Source organism: Pleurodeles waltl, chromosome 10 (assembly GCF_031143425.1).
Source record: "Pleurodeles waltl isolate 20211129_DDA chromosome 10, aPleWal1.hap1.20221129, whole genome shotgun sequence".
NCBI lineage: Eukaryota > Metazoa > Chordata > Amphibia > Caudata > Salamandridae > Pleurodeles > Pleurodeles waltl.
The window spans coordinates 32,681,770-32,704,745 of NC_090449.1; the positions used below are offsets into that span (position 1 = coordinate 32,681,770).

The window sequence follows — 22,976 nt, forward strand, 5'->3', positions numbered from 1 at the left end:
AGCTGTATATCCTTACAACTTTCCTCCACAATATAAATATATGTGAGTCATGTTTGGCATTGTTCATTACAAAAACGTAAACCAGGTCAGTGCGCAGCCTTTGTACCTAATAGAATGTTGTTAAATCATCTGAATAGACCTTTAAATCAACCTTCTTGGACTTAAATTGGAAACCAAAATTGTGAATAAACATACTGTTGCAGATGCTAAGGGATTGATTTAGAGTTTTGCAGGAAAGGTACTCCATCTCAAATGCGATGGCGTAATCTACCCTGCAAACACTTGGTCCACCCACCTCATTTAGAAACAGGCAGACCTTAAGTATTCTATTGACTGATCCCCCATTAACTCTGTCTATTGAATACTTCCTCTGAAAGCCCAAAGGAGTAGGGACCAGTGGAGGAAAGACGTTACACTGCCTGCCTTATTTAGAGTGGATGGGGGAGTGTTTTTTTAACTGTCTGTCACTCCAGGAAAAAACTTGGCAGGGATGGGACCGAAAAAATATATAGTAACCACCTCTCTCTGGGAGAAAACTGCCAGGGAGTGCGGTCATTCATGTTTTGATTTTCAAAAAGAAACTACTAATTTAGGAGTTTGTGTTTGAAAACAAAAAAAGTTTGGTGTAATTTTACTACTTCAAAAGAAAGCGTTGGAAGTAATATCAGGATGGAGGAGGTAATGTCCTCCTCCACCCTGAGGGACACTACTCTGTCTGCCATGAGGCCCTTATTACAAGTGTCCCGTCCGTGTTAGATGTGATTATAATCATACCTGCTAATTAGCAAGACTACAGGCCACATCGGGTGCAATAAGTAGCACCTATTACCAGTTCCCCCTTGAAACAGGGCTTCACTTGTGGATTGTGTTGCTTATCCCACCAAAATCTGTAAGTTATAGATTTACTAGAGAGCGTTCTCCCTTTAAACTCTGGCAGGTTTAGCCTGCCACAATTTAACAAAGCGTGCATATTTTATCATACTGGTTACATTCCGGGTATGATAGAAAAATGCAAAGCTCATAATTCCAATATATGTGGTAAAAGGAGCTACTGCACATCAGTAATTATCTGTCTACTCATAATGAGGGCTTTTAAGGGAGGTTATATGTTTGCACTTCACTTACCAATCCCTTTATCTTCTGCTGTTAAATTCTGTGTGCCTCAGCATAATTTGATTCATTTGTCAATCGATAACCATGCATCCTAGATGACAATCTGGGACTCAGACAGCTTAGACAGGTGGCATGAGCACCGGTTTCAGTGAGGGAAACATAAAGATTTACCTGCTGTAATGAACTTACGTCTTAGTCAGACCTCTGCCACAATTATATCTAAAACCTGGGCATTCTCGTCAGCTAGCAACAAAGCATTGAATAGTTCCCCAGTGTGTCTGTTAGAAGCCCTTCCAACTTCTGGTTTATCATGTCATTAAAGAGACTGTACCAATATTCAGGGAGTAGAAGGGAAGGAAAGATAAATCCTGCAATGCTAGCAGGCTGTCATGGAAAAGCATTGGCACTCTTTTCTCCCGTTCATGACTTGTCAGGTGCATTAGATTGTTAGCATAACAATTGATGTATAGAATAATAAAAGGTAAGCACATTTTCGGTTATGGCGCACTTGTCTAATGCAGCTTGTTTTGATTTTATCAGCAATAATACTGAAATGTATGATTGGAAAATATCTGTATAAAAGGGTAAGATAGAAATACTGCAAGACTTACAGTTTCCTCGGCCTGTCTTTTGTAGGCTTTAACCTTTAACTGCAGTTTGTCTGCCAGGTCTTGCAGTCTCAGGACATTCTTCTTATCTTCCTCAGACTATAATTACAAAAAGTGTTGGATTAATTAATAGGATTCATTCTTATCAACAGCTGAATTGGTAAAATGGGAAGCCTTGCAAATTTATAAGCTATTTCAGTTTTCTTAATAAAATAATCCTAAAATATGTTATTCTGTTATGAATAAATAGAAATACATTGTTTGGAGTTTTGTTTATTTATGAATAAGGTTTAACTTCATTGTGATTAATTATACATACCTGGTATGTTAGTTCTTTCACTCTCCTTTCATACTTGCGGACACCTTTAATAGCTTCTGCCCCACGTTTCTGTTCAGCTTCCAGCTCATTCTCGAGTTCATGGACCTGATAAGGGATTTGATAAGATTATAGTCGTCTGTCACTGATCTCCACATTCAGGCCCTCCTTACGACTTTGGTGGTCTTTTTGAAAGACCGCCAAATCTGCGGGTGCCATCATACCGCCAGTGGTGGGGGTATGTTTGCCGCCCAATTAGGAGTTTTCTGCTCTGCCATCGGGTGAAAACAGCGTTTCTGCCTGGTGGCCCAGCGGAAAATTCACCACAACATTGAAGCCGGCTTGTAAGAGTGCCGACAGCAATATTGCGGTGCTTTGGGTGCAATAGCACCCGTTGCGCATTTCATTGCTTGTAATTCGGGCAGTGAAATGCACAACAGGGCTGTCCATGGGGGCCCCTGCATTGCCCATGCCAAGTGCATGGGCAGCGCACTTCTGCCACGGTCATAATAGGGTGGTCCGACCGCCCTGTCTGCGGTGGTCCGACCGCCATCGCTAGTGTGGTGGTCGTTAGATCGCCACACTTGTAATGAGGGCCACAGTTTTTAATCTTTGCTGTGTAACTCACTCTGCTCTCCAGTTTCTGGAGCTGCTTCTTCCCACCCTTCATTGCGAGCTGCTCAGCTTCATCCAGGCGATGCTGCAGGTCCTTCACAGTCTGCTCCAGGTTTTTCTTCATGCGCTCAAGATGGGCACTTGTGTCCTGCTCCTTCTTAAGCTCCTCCGCCATCAAAGCAGCCTTCATAGAAGCATAAGTTTGGACTTAGTATTGAAGAGGACACATTTCTCTTTCAAGCACTTTAATAGTTTTTTGGTGAAAACACTTTTTAGTGTGGTAACACCCAAACAATTGCAACAGGATTATGTATTTATCAAATTACTGAAGATGAAAACATGTCTTGAGAACTTTCCTCAATTAATTTTAAGTGTACTCTTTCACTCCAAAAAATCGTTGTATAGATTTTCTCAGTTGTGTTAGTGGAGGCAATTAGCTGCACCAGTCTGACCAACTACACATTGCCATAATTATTTGCTTACTTGAGCAGTTCATCTGCTACTTATGCCACAGTTACTTTCATATTCCTTCCCAGATCAAAACACTTCTTTAATGGGTCCAGTATATTACAGGACCCTGCATAGAGCTTAGCAGCAGGCTAAAAAGATGTATCCAGAAATGGGAGCTGGGAAATGGGCCTGAAGTTAGAAAGTTGGATGGAGAAAAGGTATTTTTCAGCATTAGTGTTCATCCTATAAGTTCCTTTTCCTGGTGCTCTCAACTGATAACAGATTCATAAAAATAACTTTTGATAGATGTTAATGCCTGAAAAAGGGAAATGATAAGAGACAGTCTCTGAGATTCTGGATATCAGACGAATGAGGGAAATCCTCTACTTCAGAATTGCTGTGGAGTTTTGAACACTGAAGCAAAACAAGTAGGGTGACTCGACAGACAAGTCATTACTCCTACATTAGGCAGGAAACAAAAAATCTCCAGTATATTTATTAGACCATAAGTACACCTTTGTTGAAATTGGTTTTTACACTTTGGTTAACATATTTTGAAGCATGAAATTGCATCTGAACGTTGGTTCAAATTGATGTAGCATAGACCAACATCCAGTATTTTCTCGTGACAGGCCTTTTAATTGGCATTAGCCAGCTGAAACATCAACTAATATAAAGGCTTTTGTGGAATTTACAGACTGACAGTTTATGGGGACTGGCTCATCATTCTTTCTGGATTGGGTGAAGTTAGTAATCTTTAGTAGAATATCAGTGACATGCGAAACTGGAAGACAGAATTAGTATCCCAGTTTTGACAAGGGAGTGGAAAGGAAGTACTTTCCTGAAATTAACACAAGGGAAGGCTCTAAGATGTGAGTATATGCTGTGTCCCTCTTATTTAGTGGATGTGGGAGTTTATCACAATTACAATTCCCTGTGCCACTCAAGAATTCTGAACTTTTGGAAGTGAGATTTGCTTCAACCAATAATTTACGTCCCCCATAATAAAAATATTTCAACTACAAGTGACATTCGCTGCTGTGTTAGCAGAAAAAAATAATTGGTGACCAGAAAATGTGAACTATCAACTGATTTATAACTTCAGACTCTTGATGGAAATAATTTACAAACCACCACTCTGTTAAAAAGTGTGGCCTCATATAATGATCCTAAGGTTAAGAAAGGTGGTCATCCAGAATACAGACATATGGCTTGATATGTAACTCAGAAGGCCAACATTCCATCCACCATTGAGGCAAATGTTCCCATCCTCCAAAGAAATGCAGGAAATCTACCACATCTAGTTATTTGCCAGATTGGACGAGTATTTTCAAGTGGCTTTGTCCTCCAGGGAACGACCCAGTTGCTCAGTTAATTTGGATGGGTTGTGGGCTTTTTGAGGATGGCATAGATGAAGTTTCCATTCATTTGAAAAAGTGGTGGACATGATGAAGGTATTGGTGATGTGGGTCAGGGTGGTGCTGATGGTGCTGTTACCAGGTTGTAGCTATAGTGGAGTCATGGGTGTTTTGGAGCCCCTTAGTGGACAGTTGGCATGATTACTGCTGTGTCATATCTGGTGAGGATTCATTTCTAAGAGGTGATCGATGTAGTCCGACTTGTGGGTAAGCCCATATTACACAGGGGTTAGAATTACGAGTTGATAGGTATTTAATGTACCCAATTATTATTGACTGCATTAAATACCCTAACCTTCATTTACGTTCAGTAGGTCAAACCTGCCCAAATTTAATGGCGGAAAACCATATGATATTTATTGTATCAAGCAGATTATGGTGCATTAAATACCAGAATCCACATTATTCCCACAAACTCGTAACAAGTGGTATTTATCACATTCAATAGATAACATGCCCTGTGATATTGTTATTTATCATGTGCACTTGTAATCAGAGCCCTATTGTTTTTGGGGTGTTTTAAAACACAAATAAAACATAATTTAAGAAGAAACCTACATCAGTGATGGCCTTCTTGGCTTTTTCCTCGGCATTCCTGGCTTCCTGGATGGCTTCCTCTACTTCACCCTGGAGCTGAGAGCTTTCACTCTCAAGCTTTTTCTTGGTGTTGATGAGACTTGTGTTCTAAAAATAAATTTAGCAATTAATTCACTGTTTATCCTATATTACAAGCAACACCTTATGTTGGCATGTTGTGTAATGTAAAAGATATGCTGTACTTGAGAATGAAGGAGCTGTAATCGTTCGCTTGCATCAAGAAGTTCTTGTTCAGCAACTTTGCGAGATCGTTCTGTCTGATCCAGGGCAGCCCTCATCTCTTCAATTTCTGCCTGCTGCAGGTTGTTTCTGCGTTCAATGACAGCCACCTGTTCCTTCAGGTCCTCTTGTCCTCTAACAGCATCATCAAGATGAAGTTGTGCATCCTTCCAGAAAATAAATACACTTCAAATAAATTAAACTTATTCTTGAGAGAAAGATTGACATGACAATTAATAATTGAAGTATATGCAACTCATATCTAGCAATGAATATATTGGCTTTGTCAATAAACAAGTGTGCGGCAATATAAAGGATTTCGCACTGAACGACATCTACATGTAGCTGCAATAATGTAGGAAATTGTGGATTCACCTCTAGAGCACAAAAAGATCTCACAACCTACAGAACAGTCTACATAAAAATGTACACAGGTTTCCACTCACTCCAGTTGTGACATCACTGACCACCTGTAGTAAAATAAACAACGTATCTTTTTCAAATTGATTTATAACAGTTAAGATCTAACATCACTATACCTTGTACTAGACTACCACCCAGAATAATTTCAACTTCCAATAAAACTCTTCTTTTTAATACTCCTCATTGTCAGAAACCTTTCTCTAAGTTCACACCCATTAGCAGATACCAAAATATTTATGGTCCTTTGTTGATTAAGGTGCATTGTTGAAGGTCAGGACTGAAGAGCATAAATCTATCAACTGGTGCCTGTAAATGTTACATCGGGAAACTAACGTTCTTTCTAAGTGACTTCCGTGAAACCATCAAGTTCTATAAACATTTGTTTGTCACAAATTGGGAGCTATGTAGCAGTTAATATAATTTCTACAGACTTTATTTCAATGTTCGTTCTATCTACCTACTGGAAAATATGCCTTGCATTAAAGATAGCAATAAATGTTGAATGTGAATGTACGAAGTGTCTGACGTTCACTGTCTGTTATAAGAAATATAAAAAACCTTGCAACACCTACAAAGGACATCGCAAGAGATCTTGGACTTGAATTTAATTCGCCCACATGTCTTGCTTCTCTATATAGTAAAATAACTTCTCAGCGAGTAGCAATATCTTATTAATATTGTCTGGGGATTATATGATCCTGTGTGTATACTTGTAAATGATGCAATGCATGTTCTTGAGTGAGGCACAATCTCAGGCTGTACTTATCCCTCTCTCGTTTTTGGTATGTATTTTCTTATGCTGGATGTGCAGTTCATGTATGACTTCAGCAAACATAAGCACAAAGCTCACATGCAATAGTAGATTTAAATAACAGCATGAGTAAAATGTTAGTATAAACATGTAGTCCGGCTTACACTACCATTTGTAACAGTGCGTGTGGCAGAAATTAGGGACTAAGCAACATGTGTGAGGAGTAAACCACACCTACTCACAAAAATACTTTACATATCGAGTCCACCCTTTAATAAAATATAATGTGATTACTATTGGAGACCATTCTACAGTTGAAAGCCTGGTTAGTAATATAAGTATTTTGCTAAAAACGAGTATAGTAAAAAAAATTAAACGCTAAAGATAGAAAGCAGAAATATAGCATGGGCTAATTTAAATAACAATACCTTGAGTTGACCCTGTACATTCCTGAGCTGCTTCTGTGATTCAGCTGCTTGGCGATTGGCATGACTGAGCTGAATCTCGATTTCATTCAAATCTCCTTCCATTTTCTTTTTCAGCCTCAGAGCATCATTCCTGCTTCTGATCTCAGAGTCTAATGTACCCTGTAGAGAATCTACAGCTCTCTGGTTGTTCCTCTTCAGCTGCTCAATTTCCTCATCTTTCTCTGCCACCTTCCTGTCTACCTCTCCCTTGATCTGGTTCAGCTCAAGTTGGATTCGCAGGATCTTGGCCTCTTCATGTTCCAGTGATCCCTTTTAGAACACAAAAATAAACATTAGTGAGGTAAAGAGCATTTTAATCTTTATATTTATACTAATCAATAGGTCATTCGAGTTAATTGGTTATTGCCAAAATAATAGTCTTCACTCACTTCAGCTTCTTCTAGGGCGGCTTGGAATTCACTCTTTTCTTGTTCAACTTGTTTTTTGGATTTTTCCAATTCATGGATGCATTTTCCATTTTCCCCAATTTGTTCAGTAAGATCCGAGATCTCCTCTACAATAGAAACAGAGTAAACAGACGTAAAGTAGTAATGCTTTAATGTGTGCATTACACTTTATTAGCGAGAATTATTTTTATGCAACCTATAACCGACCAGCACCGTATGTACAATATAATCATGTATTTATTAGTTGGAAAGGTTAATGGTGTCTGTCTTCATGCCCAGAAGACATAGAAACTTTTATTTACATCATGGGCCTGATTATTAGCTCCTTATTTTCAGTACAACTTCTTTGCATTGTCTTATCTTTATAATTGACAGAATTATTGTAATTTTGGCTACCATTAAATGCAAGGGAGAATCTTACGTTGCAGGTTCTTGTTTTCACGTTTCAGGGTTTCAAGGTGATCCAGAGACTCTTCATAGGCGTTCTTCATTTTAAACACCTCAGTGCTCAAGGATCGGGCATCCTTTAGCGCTGCCTCTAATTCAGCCTGACCTTCTTCATACTTCTGTTTCCAGTCTGCTAGGACCTGGTAAAAGAAGTTTTAAATTGTATACCACAAATCACAATTGCAAGGGACACTTCAGACTTGCTGTGAAGTTTGGTGTCAGATGTTACCTTATCAAAGTTCCTCTGTTTCTTGTCGAGAGCCGCAGCAGCACCGTTGGCTCTCTCCACATCGACCATGAGGTCCTCCACTTCAGACTGAAGTCTCTGCTTGGTCTTTTCCAGGGATGCACACTTGGAATTCACAGCTTCAACCTGTTCCTCGGCATCCTGTAGTCTCTGAGCAAGCTTTTTCCTGCAATGTTGTAAGAAAATAAGAATGTTGTGGATCATAAAAAACCGCCATTCACGTTCATGTACCTTCTTGCTAAATTGAACATACTTGGCTTCTTCCAGTTCCTCTGTGCGCTGAATGGCATCGGTTTCATACTTGGTCCTCCACTGGGCAACTTCCCCATTGGCTTTGGACAGAGCGCGCTGGAGCTCAGCCTTGGCTTCCTGTTCCTCCTCATATTGTTCACGGAGCAAATCACAGTCATGTCGAGCAGATTGTAAGGCATGTGCCAGGGCATTCTTGGCCTGTGATCAGATTAAAACGGTAAATTCACATTCACTCACACCCCTGCTAAGAGTCAACACTGTGAAAGATTCTTCCTTATTAACCTGTTTTCAAAAAGGGGAAATGTTTGAGGATGGTTCTCGCCTGCTTGTCTTCTTGCTTACAACTCAACTTACTCCATGCATCTCACTTGTGTCCTGTTACAAGCCCTTGAATACCGCTTAGCAGTGAAACAATGAAAATAAGTATTTGCCGTAATTACCTACAATGAGTTTTCAAAATGCAGTGATTTTTGTGTGTTCTCATTGTTTCCTATTTTTTTAATTATTTGATTTATTGTCTCCTTAGAAATGAAGGTGTTCACTGTCCCAGGATCATCTTAATACTTTGATATGTCACAGCACCACCTGTGTTACAAAATAGCATTTTGACATAAACGTATACGCCAGTCATCTAGAATGATTTTTGACATTTTCCATGAAGGTAGTAGTCCAGCTTTTGGTTTGGATACATATTTGAATAATTGTCAGTTCAATGAAGTAACCAATAGGCCAATGTACTATGGCAATGCGAAAAACAGGCATGAGGGACAGTACACCTACTGGTTTCCAAACAGGGCTGCACTTTGCCATGCAATAAATGTACGAATAGGTGTCATCACAAATGTTCAATTTGCAGAGGGTCGCAAAGTGAGCTGCCTAATAAATGGCAGGGCGCCGTTTGTGGCTTTCTGCAGTCTGCTATTTATTCAGAGATGATAGCCTGAAATATTTTCTTTCAAAGCAGCTCATATCTCTTATAGAAATGGGTGCTGCTTGTAAAAAAAAATGGTTCCTTGCTTGGGAGAATCTCAAGTGGAGACTACAGTAGTCTCCTGGACCACTGTCTGCTCCCCCAGGCCATCCCACACAGTTCCCATCAGTGAATCATTTATCATCTCCTTTGAGGAGTCGGTAACGTGTCAATGTTTTTTGCCTGAGATTGTAGTAAAAACATTCATACATTTAATCGTGACTCAATTAAAAAGGGGACGCACTTTCCTCTGACTCCTAATTACGATTCGCAATGGGTTACAAATTCTGTTTTACGAGTTTGAAAGGCTGATCTGCAAAATGGCTTTAGTACATTGTATATCACCATTTTTCCAGTTGCAAACACAGTGATTATTCAAATGCCAGGGTTGCAAACACAACTTTTCAGTACATTGGCCCGTAGATCTATCCTGAAAACAGACTGGTGAAGCACCGTGTTCCATATTATATTTTATCTTAGTGGGTGTATTATGCTGGTTCTATTTAGAAATGATGTGATATTGAGATTCTTCATTTAATCATCAATACAAGGGCTAGCCTTTATTTTGTAATAGGGAGTCTGGCTAAGCTAGACACTAAGCAAAGTTAGGTCCCCTATACACCATTTTTAAATAGTTGTCAGGGGCATTTGTCCCACCAATACAGCACAAGCTGTAGTTTTCACTCTGAAAGAGGATCGCTCACCCATTTTAAAGACCCCCTCCAGAGCGGCACTAGAGTTGCAGCTCCAGTGAAGCCACTTAACACTGCTAAAAACAAATTGGGAATCTTTAAAGATTTTTCTTAAAAACGTTCATCACCCCGTGCATTGAGGTCATTGTTTGACTTAACTGCCCTGTTATGCATGGCTGTCATAGACAGGGAATTCCAAAGATGGTTGCACTATCCTAAATAAGAGTGTTAGATGTGCTGCCAGGTCAGGGGTTCATGCTAACTGAACTGCTGAGGCTCTGCTGGTGTAAACCTGGTGCGTCTCAAACCTCTTAATGAGGCAGGGAAACTACACGTTTTTCAGTAAAGGAGATGTGCAGATCTACTGCGGGTCTCCCACACTTGTGATTGTGCAAAACATCAAATAGTGATCCATAAGTGTTTTAATTGTTTCGAGACAATTCCTAGGGAATCCTTGTTTGTGTACCAATGGTATCTTTCCTGTCTCCATGTACCAGGATATGAGAAAGTTTACTTATACTGTACTCTGAATGAGCCTTTATGCCACTCTTAGCCCTGTTGTGACCCTCCTGGACTTAAACATTAGTTCGTTTGTACACATGTGATTGTGTAATGGCATCCTCTAAGACTTCCTGGGTAACACTGCTGTCTTACTGACAAAACCACAGACACCCAAATGTGAAAACCTGCCCCACAAGTAGCAGTTGCCCATCCTTAGTGTTCAAATTGGTCTGTCTTTCTTCTTGCACATATGCGGTTAAGGGATCTCTTTGTTCCAACATGAAATATTCTTCAGTAATTGCTAATGTTAAAATGAACAATTACATTTGTGTCCTGTAGATAGTGTCAACCATTTTGAAAAGCACATCTGTCATCCTGGGAGCTTGGAAAATGATGAACCAACTCTAACCTGGAACTCAGGTTGGAGGATGAAAGGCGAGTGATGGACCGTTTTTATGTAAAGATTACCATCTTGTAAGTGTGTATTATCTCAGACCTATAGACAGCAGTTCAAGATCAAGGGTCTGATTTGGATTTTCGCAGACGGGTTACCCTGTCACAAACGTGACGGATATCCCGTCTGCTGAAATGTAAATCCCATAGGAAAGATTTACATTTTGGCGGACGGGATTTCCGTCGCCGTTGTGACGGAGTAACCTCTCTGCCTAAATCTAAATCAGCCCCCAATTCTTTACTTTTACACTTCTGGAATATTGCAAATGGTGTAGGTTTTAAGATGAATCTGAGAGCGTCTGCAGGTTTCTGTGTTTTGGTTCCTACAGAAGCACCCTGTCAGAGGAAGGGGGTCATAAGGATGTGCTGTGCTGTTTTTGTCTCTTATGTCCAATGATGCCCAAGTGGATGTTTTGGTAATCTATAAGACTTCAACTATAAGCAGTAATGCTTGCATGGAACGCAGTTAGTAATATAGTCCGAAAGTAAGATACCTTTGTCTCTTCTTCCAGCTGCCTCTTCAGTTCTTCTGTCTGCTGAGTAAAGGCTTGCTTCCCTCTTGTCAACTGAGAGATCAAAGATTCTTTTTCTTCCACTTGGCGGGAGAGTTCACCTTTTAATAAAAATAGATAACCATATAAGTAAGGTTACAACACATTTGAATATTTGGCTGAGCTGTGTGCAATCCCTTTATAGTGTGAAACCTAAATAAATGTATTTCCTTAGTAATGAAATGGCCTCTGGAATTCTGAGTTTAATGTTTCTAAGAGACCGTTAGATATGAGCCCTATTGTGTGACAGAAATTAAACTTTTGCCCAGTTAGTTTTAGTACTGCTACCTATAGCTGAATTTCACTCCCCACTCATTCTTGAAATTTAACAATAATATTTTGTAGGTCGAACTGCTAAAAGCAAAAATATTGTCTGACACAAAAACATGTTTAAAACAGTATTGCTTTGTTGACTGTCATTTTAGTATTAGTAACTCCAGTATGATGCTTTTTTTGTAGGTATGTCGGACACGTTATTCTTGTAGGACTGTAGTTAGGCCATGAGTTTCTGGTGCCATACTCAATAATATTTATGAAATACTAATGTGTAAAGCTGTACTATGTATATGCTACATGTCTGCTGATGAATAAGTTGAGATATTTACATTGTGCATTCAGTGGACTAAATCAACTCTCCTGGTATAGTGAGGTACTTGGGGGTGTCAACCTAGCATGTCTAATGCATAGAACATTAATAACCTATTGGGGCATTGCAGGATTTGAGATTGTTTTCAGTCTTAATTCCAAAATTGCACCTATGAAGTGTAAATGTACTTGTGGCCATGTCCTGGTGAGACTGATGGTGATTGATAGTAGAGTGGCACATTTAGGTTTATATATGGAACTTGTTACAAAGGTGGGGCAAGTATCTCTTGTTGAATTCTAGTCAGACAATGCTCTGCTTGACTGTAGTGCAGTGGCTAGCCTTTAGTGTCCATTGTAGTTACAGCAAGGGTTTTTACCTTAAATATAGTGCCTCTGACCAGTTCTGAATTGTCCTTAGTAAGAAAAATCTAGGTGCAAATGTGAACTTGTGTGCTGTACTTGAACAAACTGGTATCGCCTACAGAGGTTATAACTGAAATTCCTACCGTTTTCTGTCTGGAAGCGTGCCTTCTGTGTAGTGAGGTCATTAATAAGACGTTGATGCTCATCACTTTTGGCCTTAATCTCACTGAGTTGATCCTCAAGTAAACGGCTCACCTTCTCAAGGTTTGCCTGTGGAATAAGAGGAATTGAATTAGAACTGGAAGCCTTTAGAGAACAATATTTAATGATGAAAAGATTACTTGCCATTGGCTTACCTTGGATTTGGATACATTCTCCATGTTGCTGGCGAGGTCATCTATTTCCATTTTGTATTCACTCTTTTCTTTCTCCAGCTTTTGTTTGACCCGCTGCAGATTGTCGATCTGCTCCCCAAGTTCTGCAACACTGTCCGCATGCTTTTTGCGAAGGGCAGCAGCAGTAGCTTCATGCTGAAGGGTTGATTCTTCCAGGTCTCGCCTCATTTTCTGGAACTCTGATTCGCGTTTCTTGTTCATTTCAATCTGGGCAGAAGTGGCTCCACCAGCTTCTTCTAGCCTTTCACTGATTTCTTCAAGTTCCCTGGAGAGATCAGCCCTTTGTTTCTCAACTTTTGCTCGAGCTGCTCGCTCAGCTTCAATTTCCTCCTCCAGTTCTTCAATGCGTGCCTAAGAATTGAAATATCACATTCTATGAATGACATTCTAATGATAACATTTCCGACTTTGTCAATGCTAACTAAGCTGACAATTTATCTATTAAAGTCAGTACCTGAAGTTCTTTGATTTTTTTCTGTAGCTGGGCTGCCAGAGATTGTTCATCTTCAATCTTGCTCTGCACTTGGCTTAATTCAAAGTCTTTTCTGGTTTTCACAAAAAAATGTGCGTTAATATATTTAAATGTGTACTAGACTGCATTTTATATTGACTGACTTCAGAACTGCTAGTTTAGCCATATTAAAACTTTAATAAGAATAACACAAATTAAATTACCCTGATTTCCTGTACAAACAGCAAATTCCATCAAAAATAATTTTATGCAAGAAAAGTTTGAAGACAGAAAAAAGGAAACACAGAAATTGTTGCCAATATCAATCTTTACAATGTTGCCATCCTCTGACAGCAATGTCTGTATTTGAATAAAAAGTTTCCTAGTAAAGGAATTTACATCAAACGTTATTGAAAAACTGTCAACAATATGTAGCTCTTCTACGTTCTAGCTCCCAGTCTTGCAAATTTCCTATATTTGATTTGAAACATTGGAACAACATAGCTTTATATCAGCTCCTCCTTGCATGTACTTACTTCTTCAGTTTTTCATCGCTTTGCTGTTTATCATTTTCAAGGTCCATCACAGTTTCCTGGGACAGCTTCAGGTCACCTTCAAGCTTCCTCTTGGCTCTCTCAAGATCCATGCGAAGTTTTTTCTCTTGTTCCAAAGACCCTTCAAGCTGAGTATTTAAATTCATATCTTAACTGTTATGATGATGAACAGGGTTGAGTTTTTCATGACTATTTCTATGGTCATTTTTGAGAGAATGATGGCATATAGCTTTACTTGACAAAAGTATATAGTGTTCTATTTTGGCAGACGTGTTTTTGAAATATTTATTTGTTTTCATCTGCATCCGTGCTCACAGAAACAGGTAGCTTGATCTGATGTTTTGTGCTTGTTTTAACATTTGTTTATTAATATCTGTGTTATCAAGCTTATCTGGATTCACATATATGCTGTTTGAGCAGGCTTAATACTGTGTGAATTTGATAGGTTTAACACTTTTTACGTGATTTTGGATCCTATAATGATGTGAGCCATGCCATAAAAAACACTGTCATTGGTTGAAATGTTTCATTCAGGTGACTATTAAAGCACTGATAAATTAGGCCAAAGGAGAGAAACTATTTGCCAGATTTGAAGAAAGTGGTAGAGGTTTGTTTATGTCTGTATGTGGGTGTGTATACATGTGTGTAAGCATGAACACAAATGAGTTAGCTGAATGTCTGGTAAAACTTTACATTTTTCTCAAATATCCGTTTCTGAAGATTTGAGCATGGTTTTAGCAAAAATTAGACTGAATCATATGTAATTGTATATTGAAGTAATGGCTTCAGGTTCCCCTGGTGTCAGACTTACCCTTCCTGTTATGGATTCAATAATACTTCGTACATATGAAGTAATGTCATACTTGAGCAGGCTTTATTTTAAAAAGTTGTACTAGGTTACCGAGAAATATTGCACAACTGAATAGTATTTTAGCTAACTACAGAGAAAGGTGTTTTATTGTGAATATATATTAAAATGTAATGTAGCATTTGTTATAAATTATTTATTAAGCTTGCAAAGGCTCCATTCATATTAATTCTGACAACCAATTGACCATTTCTTACTGAATCTGTTTAACAATACAACAGAACTTTCAGTTTTACGGAGTTGTTTGTGTTCTGCCACGTACAATACTAATAGAAGATTTTTTTTATCATCAGTTATTACTAAGTCAGATTCTCTGTTAACCATTAAAGAGGTGCCCACTGTAGGACAAATATTTCTTTTAGTACCTTATAGTTTTCAGAAAAACCAATTCAGCATTATGCAAGTGCATGATCTCCTATTCACCAAATGTTCAGCAAATAGGAAAAGGGGTTTACAAACGATTTGGTACTCTGGGCCATCGAGGATTGACCTGCCTTTCCAGTCCATAGCTCCCCGGCATCTCCTACTGAGTAGGTATGGAAAAACCACAGAATGGAAGACTCCTAGAGCTGTGTTTGCCTTCATTTCATGATGCTCCTTTCATGGCCAGTGAGACTAGGAGTACCAAAAGGCAGCTCTGAAAACCTAAAGCTGCTCCTCCTGGCTACCTGTAATTGGCCTCCATATGCAGGTGTTCTAACTACATTTTACTCTAAGATGCAATGTCACACAATTAGTTGCTTTGTACTTAAATAACCTTCCCAGAAATTGTGTGCATTCTGCTGTTTAAATACACTCTGTCAATGTTGTAAAAGTGGCCTAAAATATTTGGAGAATATGTATTTTATGTCAATTAATTAAGGTAGTAAATGTAACAACATGAAAGAATGTTTTTTATAAATAGTAGTAAATATTATTAAAGAAGGTTTTTGTAAAGGACTGTACACCATAGAATAAATCTAATCTTCAACAAAGGGTTTCCTTCCATGTTCTTTGAAACAGTATCCTTTTTAATTGATACTTACATCGTCCACTTGCTGTTCCAGCTTGGTTTTAGCTTTGGTCAGAGTGCTGACCTTGTCTTCCTCTGCCTGTAGGTCATCCAGGGTTTGCTGGTGGGCCTCCTGGAGAGCTTTCTTCTCTTTTGAAACTTTTGCAATGTTTTCATCTAGGACTGCCATTTCCTCTGTGAGGTTCTTTACCTAAAACATTCAGATCAATAAAAACAATTTAGGGTGCAGTAACATACTTGCAATGTGTATGATACTGTAAACAATCTGTCTACATTTACCTTATTTTCTGTGGCATGCTTCTCCTTCTCTACTTTGGCGAGAGTGAGCTCAAGGTCATCAATATCTTTCTTCAGCTCAGAGCATTCATCCTCCAGTTTCCTCTTCTTTGCAGTCAACTCAGCATTACTTTCCTCCTCATCTTCAAGTCTTTCTGTTAGCTCTTTCGCTTTAGCTTCTAGTTGGATCTTACTTTTAATGAGACCTTCACATCTTTCTTCTGCATCTGCAATGTTTTCACTTTCCTAACAAATTATTAAATGCAAAATGAGTTTAATACTTATTTTGTGAAGGTACAGGTCATTGTCTTTGACCTACGAACTTTTACCTACCGATTGAACCTGTAATGCAAGATCATTCTTCTCCTGAAGAAGGACAACCATTTTCTCCTCCAGTTCCTTCTTTCTTGCTTCAGATTTTGCCAGGGCTTCCTTTGTCTTTTCAAACTCTTCCTTCATGTTTGCCATTTCCTTTTCTGTCTCTGCGCTCTGCAGCAGAGGCTTTATCTTAAAATAAAGCTTCATCCACGGCCAGGTTTTGACATTCATGAATGATCTTATATTGTACTGGATAGTCATAATGGATTCTCTATTCAGGTTAAAAACAACAAAGATGTTATGAAAGGTTCAGTGTGGATCATTCATATAGATTTCAGTAAACAGTGAATTTTATTAAATACCTTCGTTCCATCATCTTCCTGAATTCTACTCTCATGAGGAACCCTCTGCAGGCTGCCTGTGTTCGGGTGATAAGCTCTGCTAGCTTTTCATCTCTCATTTCTTCTAGGGTACCCAGGAGGCCAGCTTTGAAGAACACCTTCAATGAGGATGTGCATGATGAATACCTACTGACATTCTTAATGTTCCTCATTATATTAATTATTAAGTATATAATTTCCTACCTTTGTGTGGCCAAACTTGTACTGAGTATGGTCAACATCAATGGAACCCAACAGTTTCTCACTAGCCTTCTTGCTGTCAATGAAGGCACCATCAGGAATAGCACTTGCATTTAGCACTTTGTACCTTAAAGAAATTATGATGAACATTAGTCTCATGGTCTGTTCAAAAAAGAAGAAGTGCTGCTACATTGTTTTACTTAACATAGTTCTAATATTAAACGCTACTGTGTTATCTTGCGGTTTTAGGTGACTGTTGTATGTGATAACAATAATACTTGACTTACAAACGAAAGAATAGTACACGTTTTTAAAAAAATCACAACCCCTGGAACCTTGCTTTTTGCAGCTTTTGTGTAAAAAGATGTTTTATCTACGTAAGACAGGATGTATTCAGTTATGTTTTAGGCAGGTGTTACTTGCAATCTAATCTTTTTACCTCTGCTTAAAGTCACCATAGAGGATCCTGCTTGGAAATCCCTTTCTACAAATCCTAATGCCTTCTAAGACACCGTTACATCTCAACTGATGGATCAGCAGATGATTGTCCATTACACCTGCAGGCAGAGAGTAGAGACGATATCAGTTCACCTAATGCTCACATGCCACACAATGATATTCCAAAACTGTATGCATGGGTAATCATCAAAGCGATGCTCTACCTGGAGTCTTTGTCTCATTGGGAATCAGACAACGCACAAAGTGGGGATGAGTGCTCCTCAGGTTAGTCATCAGCTTGCCCAGATTTTCCTGAAATAGTGAAAATACAAGTGTTTAACACACTGCAGACACAGAAGCCCACTTCTAAAATATCCTGTGAAACAAGCTACTCTCAAGTACTAATATCTTATATATTGTGCCATGGACTAATTGTCCCACACTGAGGTACATTTAGCTGTTAACACTCACTCTGAACAAAGCTGACACAGTCTGAAAGGACCCGCCCTTCTTCTTCTTTCCTCCTTTTCCAGCAGATGAAGCTGCAGCTTCTAATATTTGAAAGTAACAAAAATATTCAATGCATCGGACATTCTGTCATAATAACTTAATTTTATTATTGTGGAATGTTGTACTATACTATTTGCATATAATATAGCATGATATTTACCAATTTCTGCTGCAGTAGCGCTGTAAAGCATGGACAGCACTTTCATGGGGGACTTCTGGTAAAGCTGGATAACAGATTCATTCAATGGATCCTTGTTCTTCTCCAGCCAGCCAGTGATATTGTAATCCACAGTACCGGCGTAATGCACCAGAGAGAAGTGAGCTTCAGCCTTTCCTTTGCCTGGCTTGGGTTTCTCAAAGTTCTTGCACTTACCCAGATGTTGGTCATACAGCTTGTTTTTGAAGGATGTGTCTGTAGACTTGGGGAACATGCACTCCTCTTCAAGGATGGAGAAAATTCCCATGGGCTGAAAGGAATATAAGGCATTGGTGAACAATGACATATTTGTAGTGGGTTTTACTAAAACTATGTAATTCACAAAGTGACCCACCTTCTCAATAAGTTCTATGCACGCAGCCAGATCCATACCAAAGTCAATGAATTCCCAGTCAATGCCTTCCTTCTTGTATTCCTCTTGTTCCAAGACAAACATGTGGTGGTTGAAGAACTGTTGCAGTTTCTCATTGGTGAAGTTGATACACAGCTGTTCTAAGGTGTTGAACTAGAACAGAATGGTAATTTAGTTGATGGATATTCATTATGATCATAGTATCAGAATGCTTCTATGGCAAAGTATCTTAAACTCACATCAAAAATCTCAAAGCCTGCAATATCCAGGACTCCAATGAAGTACTGCCTGGCTTGCTTGGTGTCCAGCTGCTGGTTGATACGGATCACCATCCACAAGAAGAGTTTTTCATAAACAGACTTAGAGAGTGCGCCAATAGAGTTATAGACCTGGTGGAGGAAAGATTACATATTTAACCTTGAAACAATGTAATCAGTAAGATATGTGTTGATATTTTTCTTAATAAAAAAACAATTCTTATTCTTGGAAACACATGCAAAAAAACATACGTACCTGATTAACCGTCTGTCCCTTGGTGACAAATTCATTCCCAACCTTGACTCTTGGGTAGCACAGCGCTTTAAGCAAATCCGCTGAATTCAGACCCATCAGGTAAGCAATTTTGTCAGCAACTAAAAGTAGAACAGATGTGTATTACATATCTGCTCTGTAAATTTTAAGCACATTTTGACCTTTTAACCTGTTTCATAATATTTAATAATATGAATTCCATCCATGCCTATTATCTCCCATTCCACCTATTCTTGGCTTTTTAATTTGGTTCTTCACTTCCATTACATTTCTTCCCTGTCATAGTCATTAAGATTCTGTGACATTAACGTGTTTGTTGTCCTGTTCGTGTAGTTACTGCTTCAGTTATAAAAAAATTTAAGCACACCTTTTTTGATTAAATCATCTAGAGAAGCTTTTTGATATTTTAATATGGCATTTTTTTTACGGAGTGATCTTTTAATATGGCATTTTCATTGAGCGAGTATATGCAGTCAATCAGTCACACAAACTTTATTCGCATGTCAGACACACATATAAAATCAAATATACAGTTATAAGGCAATTCATGGAAATGTAGGGACTATATAAAATTACCAAAGCATATGTTAGGAAAATATTTCAGTTTTAATATGAGTACTACCTCTAAAACAAATATCTGCATTATTAGGTAATATTCTGACTATTGTTTTCTACATTGTGCGTAATTGAATTGTTTTAAATGTGAAAATACAAAGGTTTTTAGCAAAAAGTGCCTAAAATTACCAGAAAAACATTAAATGTAGAAAGGATCCAGTGGCGATCACATGGACAGATTTGAGATGACAGAGATGACAGCATGTTGTTAGTGCAAAGGAAAATAAAATGGATAAACAATTGTCTCTGACCGGCATCTAAACAGTAATGGCCTTTCCCATCTGCTAAGCGACAATCGCTTATAAAAAGCCATTACCATGTCCAGTTCAGGGAAATGTATTCTTTCAAAGTGGTCTCACAGTCTCAGCCTTTTCCCTCCTGAGGTGATTACCATGTACTGTGCCTTCACTTCCTTCTTATCTTGTGCTTGTATTAAAGACGGATTGTTAAATATTTGCGATAAACCTGTCCCTATTTATGGTTTCGGATACATAAGCCAACAAGGGAAGAAGAGAAGCCTTATACAGGCGTAGGCAATTCTTTAGGATGGTATAATTAAAGGTTGCCTCTGGATTACTCTAGACTGAAAGCCACAAAGCTAAAGGTGCCCAGTTAATGTGATCTCACATTTAGGTAAGACCTAATTTCCCATGACCAATAGATGAAGGGGTTGTCTAACACACTCTTGGAGAAATGTTCTCCTCTATCCATAAATTGGTACAATTTGCAAATCTCCACACCGCAGCGCCATAGGCTACAGTTGGAATGCACTGGCTTTTATAGATTCCTAAATGTGGGATAAGGCTTGTGCACCCAGAAAGTAGATTTATTAACTTAAGTAGGTGTCCTGAGTCGTCTATGACTCTGATGAATCAAAACAAATGCCTAAATATGACATGAATTCTTGAAATCCGTTGACTCACAAATGTAAAGTATCAGGTGTTTGTGCAGTCAGCACTGTGTCATCTGCAAACAGCAGAGCCAGTAGTGATATGTTATTGGCAATGGGGATATCACACAAGTAATGTGCCAAGGACAGGGTTAGATTGTTAATGTATAAAACAAATATCAACTAGGGCAGCACACAGGCCTCTACCCAATGATAAAGGCCCTGTGAGCTCCTGAGTACCCATATCTAACCCTTTCTATGAAGTTCTCATGGAGCGAGTGCAAAAATGAACAGATGTATGGTCCAAGCCAGGTTTTAGCAATGTCTCCCACAGTTTGAGTGGTTAATTGATTCACAACGCTGTTAACAAATCCATAACAGTTAGTTACAGTGGCCAGCTCTTGCTGGTGGTGTATTTGACCAGAATAAGATGTAGTTTAAGGCACTGTTCAACTATACCCAGTTGCTCCCTATTCTGTATTGAGCGGGATCTAAAATGTTATTACTTTGAGCCAGTACTCACACCCAATTGAAATTGACCCTGCCAGTTATCTCGACTGTAGTATCCATAAATGATAGCGGGCTGTACCTCTTGGGGTCTCCCTGGTTACTTTTTTCCAAAACTGGTACTATTACTGAGGAAGAACAACAGCTTTGGAGGGTGCCCATAATTCTACATTACACTTATTTAAATCTATCAGCAGTCTGTCTCGTCCAGCGCCTTATGGTCCTGACAAAGTTAGATGGTTTCCTTAACCTCCTCTACTGTTATGTCCAACTAAAATGCGTGAGATATTCTAGGCTCCGACAGAATGGATGGTAATCCAACCCTCCCTCTTACGATGTACAGGTGAGAAACAATTAAACCATGCTGCAGCTCTTATGTGACAGGTTATTTGTATTACTTCGCAAAAGCCTAGCTTACACACCTTGGACTAGCCTAAAATTACTGTGAATTCCTTAGTTCAGTTGCAGCTACCAAGCGCTCCCAGTTAGTTTTATTAATTTCTTGCTTCCTTTCATTCAACATTGCCTTATAAACCCTATGTGCAGATACTACCTCACAAGGTAACCTGGGATACGCCATTAAGGCTGACATCAATAGTCTATTTGCTCTCATGCATTTAAAATCATACCATTACGGGTGGGTGAATATGGCATTATTGTTCATACTGAGGGCACAGTAGACCAGATATACCAATTACTGGTTTTAAAAATCAGGTCGCAGTTGGCAACCAGTACTTTTGCAAAGAGTAAAGAAATTAATGAACTTAGCTATGTACTAATAGGTCTGTTTTTTACATTTCAAATCGGAGTGGGCCACGCATTTTAATGAGGTACGTGACTTACTCCAGTTGGTGGCCATTAAAAGTATGATAGCCTCGTAGTCTAAGCAGACCATCATGTCTGGGACCGCTTTTCAATAAAATACAGATTTTTTTTCAATAAGTAACCTTTTTCATTATTAGAAACAATGCTGCATTTAAAAAGAAATTTTTTTTTTTTTTAAACGTTTGTTTGACATCTGGCAGTGATCCACTGAACCACCTCCTACTGCTCAAAAGGTTATGTTTTTACAATCCCTTCAGCAAATGTATTACCATCTAAGTTTAGTTGTCAACATTTCCGAAATGTTAGGACTAGATTTCAGTGGGAAAACCTCAATAAGTTGCACACTGATTCGCTACTTGAAACGGACACCTACAACACGCCCTTTCGAAATACTGAATCAGTATGGGTTTGAAATCCCATTTTAGAAATCATCAAAAGTTTACAGATCTTAAAATGAGATTAGCGTGTTTAAAAAAGGATTGACAAAGGCTACAAGTTGTGCCTTTAAAATGTGGGTGCAAAACTGTTGGCTTTGCCATTGTTTGTCTATAAATTATTGTTTAAAAACAGTAAAAGAAAAGAAACATTTCAAAATGTTGATTAAAAGGCAAACAATCATCTTAGGGTTTCTCAAAACTGTACACTGAATTTAATGTTTTACATTTTTGTAAATAACATGGCTTATATTTCAAATACTTTTCGCTCAGAAAACTTAACAAAATTTTGAAAGAAGGATGTATCTGAATGTAAAGGGAAACATTTGCCAAGGCCTAATTTACTTTCCACAAGATTCAGCCATTTGCTCCCCTGAAATGGTTCAAGGAGCAGATTGAGAGGCTCCAGGAGAAACTGTGGTGCTAAATACACCTTCTGCCTCAGAGACCAGCAGGCTGAGTGGCTGCAGAAAGCCTTTCTTTCAGGGCCATAAAAGCCTATGCATGCAAAGCTTCTTTTATGAAGTATATAGAATTCAGGAGATAAAATAAAAATAACCCTTAAAATCTGCTGTTCAGCCATACTCCCTGCAAAAATATTATTTTTGTGCTTTTACAAACACTTTTGGGGGGGGGGGTGAGGAGCAAAACAGAGCAGGAGGTTGGGAGGGGTGAAACATCACAAAAAGGAGAGCGCTAGAAAACACATGCACTTTCATAAAGTGTTGAATGAAAAAGAAAAAAGAAGGAAAAAAACA

The 22,976-nt window shown here is 38.7% G+C and overlaps 1 protein-coding gene across 1 annotated transcript in view; it reads right to left on the reverse strand.

Moving 5' to 3' along the window:
• The window catches only part of LOC138260985 (myosin-4-like), a 34,033-nt gene that overhangs the window by 1,179 nt on the left and 9,878 nt on the right, over nt 1-22,976 (reverse strand). The window contains exons 12-38 of the mRNA XM_069209553.1: nt 18,931-19,049; nt 18,657-18,806; nt 18,400-18,570; nt 18,009-18,315; nt 17,810-17,889; nt 17,563-17,650; nt 17,340-17,457; nt 16,904-17,027; nt 16,682-16,818; nt 16,335-16,590; nt 16,005-16,247; nt 15,739-15,915; nt 13,828-13,973; nt 13,295-13,385; nt 12,802-13,191; nt 12,589-12,715; nt 11,441-11,559; nt 8,332-8,528; nt 8,061-8,244; nt 7,806-7,971; nt 7,367-7,491; nt 6,939-7,247; nt 5,300-5,503; nt 5,079-5,204; nt 2,666-2,836; nt 2,041-2,145; nt 1,725-1,820 (exon numbers count right to left, since the gene is read on the reverse strand). Coding sequence (XP_069065654.1) covers nt 1,725-1,820; nt 2,041-2,145; nt 2,666-2,836; nt 5,079-5,204; nt 5,300-5,503; nt 6,939-7,247; nt 7,367-7,491; nt 7,806-7,971; nt 8,061-8,244; nt 8,332-8,528; nt 11,441-11,559; nt 12,589-12,715; nt 12,802-13,191; nt 13,295-13,385; nt 13,828-13,973; nt 15,739-15,915; nt 16,005-16,247; nt 16,335-16,590; nt 16,682-16,818; nt 16,904-17,027; nt 17,340-17,457; nt 17,563-17,650; nt 17,810-17,889; nt 18,009-18,315; nt 18,400-18,570; nt 18,657-18,806; nt 18,931-19,049 — 4,526 coding nt within the window. The remainder of the gene's footprint in view (nt 1-1,724; nt 1,821-2,040; nt 2,146-2,665; nt 2,837-5,078; nt 5,205-5,299; nt 5,504-6,938; nt 7,248-7,366; nt 7,492-7,805; nt 7,972-8,060; nt 8,245-8,331; nt 8,529-11,440; nt 11,560-12,588; nt 12,716-12,801; nt 13,192-13,294; nt 13,386-13,827; nt 13,974-15,738; nt 15,916-16,004; nt 16,248-16,334; nt 16,591-16,681; nt 16,819-16,903; nt 17,028-17,339; nt 17,458-17,562; nt 17,651-17,809; nt 17,890-18,008; nt 18,316-18,399; nt 18,571-18,656; nt 18,807-18,930; nt 19,050-22,976) is intronic.